Here is a 6,110-nt window from a genome sequence, read left to right as displayed (position 1 = left end):
ACAGCCTCCTGGCCACCACCAAGACAGAGGCACTTAGGTATTTTTCAGGTTTTTCCATTAAAATAAATAGCTATAGCTGGTACCTGAGCAGCAGCTGGAGAGACAGCTGCCCCTGTACAGACCCCAGCAGTAACACATCCAAGGCATCAGTGCTGTCCTCACTGTGCACAGGCCAACAACAGCATCCAGGGAGCCAAGGCACAAACTCCAGCCATGCTGGAGACTCATTCCATTTCCACCTCCTGCTCTGGCACTGCACTCTCACTCCTCACCCAGGGCACAGGCTCCGGAACATGGGGGTCATAAGTCCATTTGGGATAAACGCGCTTGTAGAGGCTCAGCAGCACTGTGTCCTGAGACTTGAGCTGTCCATCGAACTGGCACTTCATGTGGCCATGGGTCCCTAGGCAGAGAGCAGAAGATGTCATGGGCCATCTCTCCAGCCCAGGAGGACCACACCATCCCAGCACCAGAGATAAATACCAGATCAAACCTACCTAGTGGCTCCTTGATGTGTCCTCTACGTCCCCACTTTGTCCTCAGCTCCACAGGCTTAAACCACATCACGTCATCTGGAGATCAAACGCAAAAGGCAAGTGAGGAACAGTCTGTGCTGCACCAACACAAACACTTCCACATGGGGAGGAGTTCTGCTTCCACATCCCCTCTTCCCACCACATGGAGAGAAGCCATACCTCTGTTAAAGAACATGTATCGCACAACAGCCATCTTAGCAAAGATCTTGAAGGGATGTCCACTGAGCACCAGTCGCTTGATGACGATTCTGTCGGGGTCCACAGAGAGCAGAGAGCCCGTGGCAATGAGGTCATGTGTTCCTGCAAGGCAAAGTCAACAATGCACCAGGGCAGGGGCCTCCCCCACCACAACCCCCTTCCCCAAAGGGTTCCAGGCCCAGAGCAACCCCACAGCCAGGGCAGAGAAAGGTGACAGTGACAACAGCAATGGAAATGGGTTCATCTCCTCAAACAGCAGGAAGGGGACAGCTTTTTCAAGTCCTATTTCTAGAGAGATGCACTTGTAAGCAGGGTGTAGGAACAGCCTGATAATGTTTGTTCCCCACCACCTCCTCAGCTTTTATCAACTTACCATTACTTCTCTGTTTGAAAAGCAGCACCGAGGCAGGAGGGAAGGTGATGGGAGCATAAACAGTCACCACCAGGCCAGCATCCGGGCGCAGGAAACGCTCCAGCTTGTGCTTATCAGCTAGGACAGAAGAGCAGTGATCAAGTTCAGGCCAACAGCAGTCCTCAGAACAGTAGGAAACACCACCGAGCCCATTCTTCCCTGGCAAACAGGCTCTTAAGAAGAGAGATGAAAAAACATCCCTCCTCTGCTGACACAGAGTACCTGGGAACAAAGGTGCTCCTCTGAGCTACTGGTTCACTGCGTGGAACCTGCCACCACCTTCCCTGAACCACTTGGCCCAGCCCTGTCCTCTATCCACTATTTAGTGCCTACCCTGGAAGCCTCAGAGCCTAGGAATGAGTCTTCACAAGAGTCCTTCAGCCAGGTTCAGACACCATGGCTAAGACATCATTGGCTTCCTGCTCCAGAACCCCCAGCTCCATCTCCCGGTATCCCTGTTCCCACCCCACCAGTCCCTCACAAACCTGAGGTATGCTGGGAGAATAGGGGAGAAGCTCGGAAGCGTCTGAACCCACAGTGAAAGATGAGCTCCTCCTTGGCCCTCACTGGTTCACTGTTGCTTGGATGCCGACGCACCAGGAAATTCAATACGGACATCTGCAAGAGGCAGCACGGTGAGGGGCTGACAGCAGGGCTGGCAGGCAAGGGTGGACAGCAGAAAGCAACAGGACTTGGCAGCAGAGACAATGACTTCCCAAAGGATCACTGGCTACCAGTGCCAGGCTCAGACACTCCATCCTAAACCCCTCTGGCAGCTTCTGTCTGCTCTGACCAAAGAGAAGGTCCTAGTTTGAAACAGGAGCAATCCAGGGAAATTTCAGCCCAAACCCTCTGCAGCCAGAGCCTCACCAATCCATGCAGCCTGGGAAATCATGAGCTGCACACCTACAAGATACCAGCAGAGCCAGACAATCACCTTTTGTTCGTGGGGAAGCAGCGAGAACAGGACCAGAGGCTTTCCCTCCCTGAAGCTCTCCATCACCGAGGCAGGGACATTGCAGACATGAAGGGTAATGTACCAGCCCACCTGCCAAGACAGGATTGGTTGTGAATACTTCTCTCAACAGAGAAGTGTAAGAAGTATCATGTGTCTGGGTTAGGGAGGGGATCCAGGAGAATAACATCATCTGAACTTACAGCTCCATGCTAAGAACCAGCTGGTGGAAAGATCCACCCAGCCACCTCCCTGATAAATTGTTCCTATTAGGAGCAAGGGAATACAGTAAGGAAAGATATCAGCAAAAGGGAGTTACCGAGGCTCCTTCTGTCTCCTCTTTCTCTATTTGCCGGAAGAGGTTCTTTCTGGTTCGGGAGAAATCCTGGAACTGGAAAATCCTGGCATAATCCCTTGGAAGATTCTCTTTGGGGTCCCATGGAGAAGTCCGGAAGCTTTTCAGCCCCCTGTACTTCTGAAACCTAGTGAACAGGTAACAGGAAAGACAAACTACTTCACTAATTGAGGTGCATGACCAGCACCTTCTGTGGTCTGCAGGGATTCACACCTGCAGAGGGGGCAAAGGGAACAAAGCAAATGTTAGTCCTCATGAAACATCTTGGTGCAGAGAGCTAAAACCAGCAGTCAAATCCCCAAACCACCTGCCCTTACATCAGTGCCATCCTCCTCCCTCTCCCAGGTCAGGACCCAGCTCTCCCTGCCACAGGTTGCTGTCCAGGCCCACCCACTGCCCCCCAACTAGTGCCTGCCCTGGAAGCCTCAGAGCCTAGGAATGAGTCTTCACAAGAGTCCTTCAGCCAGGTTCAGACACCATGGCTAAGACATCATAGGCTTCCTCACCAAACTAGACAGAAAGGCACCTTCCAGCTCCTCTCCCAGCAAAGCAGCCTGTTTCTTACCGGACCCTGGCAGGTACATCACGTGGTGTATCCACCTCATCTGGAAACATTTCATCCATTCTCTCCTGTTTGTATTTCTCCAGCATCTGTTCATCCTCCTCCATCTTCTCATCGTACTGGTCATCCCGCAAGGACTCGGGAACAGTCATGGTCTCACTCTCCTCCTCTCCAGGTTCCTCCTCACTGCTTTCCCCCTCCTGACACAGAACAGCACAGAGCCCATGAGCACACAGAGCTGTCCCTGCAGCACTGAAACCCTGTGTGTGCTCACACTGTGTGATTTGTGACCCCAGCCCCTCATTTTGGTGTCTTAACAAGCCAAAGAAGCAACATGATACATGTGAGGATTTAACAGTAGAAATCCAGGCAAACCCTGGCTCTGTGTCCTGTCCTTGAATGCAGCAAGTTGGTAGGACTGGATTGTCCTAGAATATGCAGTAACACCCTGGCGATCACCTGTACTATCAGCTCTTGCAAGTACCTGGGAAACTGCCTCTTCCATCAGATCATCATCGATGTCATCATCTTCATCATAATCATCATCATCTTTCTCACTGCCTTCTTCTCCATCATCCACAATCCAGGCAGCCTGGTACTTGGATGTGCCTTTGGGGACCTTCACCACCCTCCTGCTTGCCTTCAGAGCATCTGTAGAATTCCCACCAGTGGTTAATACAGGAACAACTCTCCTTCCCCTCAGCAACTTTTGCACCAGGACAGCCAAGAACAGCTCTAGACCAGAACTGCTATTTTTCAGCACAGAATTTGTCAGGACAGCCAAAATCTAACCTTAACTACCAGGAAAAGCACACAGGCTGCTAGTCAGGGGATGGGACTAGGGATGGAAGCCCTGGTCTCCCAACTAGGATGTTTCTTCACAGTCATCCTGGTGGCAAAGGTTTCTAACAACCCTCTTAACAGAGACAAATAAAAGGTACAGAACTATTGCTGCTACTTACCCTCTGCTTCTTGCAGCTCCTCTTCAGTAGGCCATGTCTGCTCTCCTTCCATCGGATCAGGAACCACTTCTGACTGCAAAGACTCCTGTTTGCTTGGATTTGCCTTCATCAGGACCTTAATATCTTCCTCCATTTCATCGGCACCATTTGCAGAGTCATCCTGAAGGGCAAGAGCAGAGTTCCCAGCTCTGAACACACCTGAGACTTGCAATCAGTTTCCAGTGAAACTCCTTTCACTATCATGTGCACCATGTCATGACTTAACCTTTATTAAAAGCCATGGGCAAAGAACCTCAGCCCAGCAGCAGAACACAGATACAACTCCCTTTCCCCTCCCCTTACCCACATACACCTCAACACATACAATCCAGTTGTATATTCCTAATGAAAATTTAGAAACCTTGTGTTCTGAGAAGACCAGAAAAGCCCTAACCCCACATACCTGTACCTCCATGTCCTGACTCTTCTTCTGTCCTTTAACCACTCGGGGATTCAAAGAGAGAGGGTCAGGAGGCGCATCCAGTTGGCTGATCTGGAAGTCTCCGTGCCCCACAATATGCACCAGGCTGTTCACATTGAGGGTCTGTCCCCGGACAAAGCCAGACACCTTCAAGGTCCCAACTAGGTTGCTCTCCTGACCAGGCACAAACTCAGCAGCATAGGCAAGCAGGTGAGCCCGCCGGTCCCGGAACGCAATGTGCCGCTGCTTCTGGGTGCTGAGATGCCTCAGCAGCAGTGAGGACTCCTGCTCTGTGTTCAGGGGGAACAGCTTGTCCTCGGGAAAGCGCTTCTCAATGGCCTTGGCAAGCTTCTTCCTGGCATCTATCCTCTTCTTAGGGGGCAAGTCACTGCCCCCTGGGACAGCAAGAGCTGCCAAGCATAGAGCAGAGCTCAGGGTCAGATCATAAACCTTCTTATGCCACTTTTACCTAACACTGACAAACACTCATATCAGCAACCTAAATAACCCAACAGATTTGCACCATAAGGTGCAAAGGCAGTTTCACTCTTTTCAGTGGTGCCCAGACACAGGACAAGGAGCAATGGCCATAAACTAAAGCATAAGAAGTTCCACCTCAATGCAAGGAAGAACTTTTTTTCCACTGAGGGTGGCAGAGCCCTGGAACAGGCTACCCAGGGAGGGCATGGAGTGTCTCTGCCTGGAGACATTCAAAACCCACCTGGACATGTTCCTGTGTCACCAGCTCTAGGTAACCCTGTTTTGGCAAGGGGGTTGGACTGGATGATATCCAGAGGTGTCTCCCAACCCTGACTACTCTGTGATTCACACATTCAAAAGAACATTCAAGACAGAAAACCTGTCTTCAGAAATCACATTTTGAGATTAAATGAGACTGTGGAGATAAGGGCCTAGGACCTGAATTTAGCAAGCAGGTGTCTGAATCTGTTTGCTCTATATCCCCAGCAGAACTCAACACTTCTCACCATAACTGGGGAGCCCCTGTGCAAAGAGGCAGGAGAGGCAATGCTCCCCTGTGCTGTCCCAGCCATCGGCAGGATCCAGGATGAACAGGAGAGAGTCGGCAACCTTGGCAAGGTCTAAGACAGCATGAAGGTCTCCTGCACACAAAACACTGCGTTACTGGCGCTGCAGGGGTATGGAGCCAAGAACCCAACCAACAACTGCACCTCCTCACCTGCCTGTGCCGTGACAAAGCGCCAGCGCTGCTTGAGCCGGGGGCAGAGGAGGGCAAAGCCCCCAGCTTTGCTCCCCTCATCCGTGTGGACAACAGCCGAGTCCTGGCTCTGCAGCAGGCGGAGGCTGTCGTGGGCTGCAGCCCTGCTGTGCAGCAGCACCAGAACCACGAGGTGTGGGGGCCCATCCCTGCTGCCCAAGCTCCGCTTCTCTGCCAGCACCTGTGGGCACAACTGCAGAGCGTGAATCCCAACCCCAGTGCAGCTCCTATCCTGCCTCCCTGGATCCAGACCACATTCCTGTACACCTCAAGCAAAATCCATTTAGTCCAGTCATGCTCTGCTTGCCCGACCTGGCCCAGGTGCTCACTCCTCTCCCCAACACAGCTCCTGATCCCCCCGCGAGGGACCGAATCGGGTCAGTTACATCACCCGCACCGAGACCCGCACCACCCCCACTCCGAACCGAGTCGT

General features: G+C 52.2%; 1 protein-coding gene across 1 annotated transcript; it reads right to left on the bottom strand.

Annotated features, from left to right (window-relative positions):
- Positions 1 to 224: 224 nt before the first annotated feature.
- Positions 225 to 5,858, bottom strand: TSR1 (TSR1, 20S rRNA accumulation, homolog (S. cerevisiae); the record flags this gene model as incomplete). Its single annotated transcript, XM_009083770.1, has 13 exons — positions 225 to 403; positions 498 to 572; positions 696 to 836; positions 1,108 to 1,224; positions 1,632 to 1,764; positions 2,084 to 2,194; positions 2,421 to 2,583; positions 3,022 to 3,218; positions 3,503 to 3,669; positions 3,981 to 4,140; positions 4,423 to 4,850; positions 5,427 to 5,561; positions 5,639 to 5,858. Coding segments are annotated over 13 exons (2,226 nt in total), but the record flags the coding sequence as incomplete, so codon positions are not given.
- Positions 5,859 to 6,110: the final 252 nt, after the last annotated feature.

The sequence above is a fragment of the Acanthisitta chloris genome, unplaced genomic scaffold (genome assembly GCF_000695815.1).
Source record: "Acanthisitta chloris isolate BGI_N310 unplaced genomic scaffold, ASM69581v1 scaffold41951, whole genome shotgun sequence".
Lineage (NCBI taxonomy): Eukaryota > Metazoa > Chordata > Aves > Passeriformes > Acanthisittidae > Acanthisitta > Acanthisitta chloris.
Note: the sequence above shows the minus strand (reverse complement) of the source record. Positions and strands in the feature narration are given on the sequence as shown.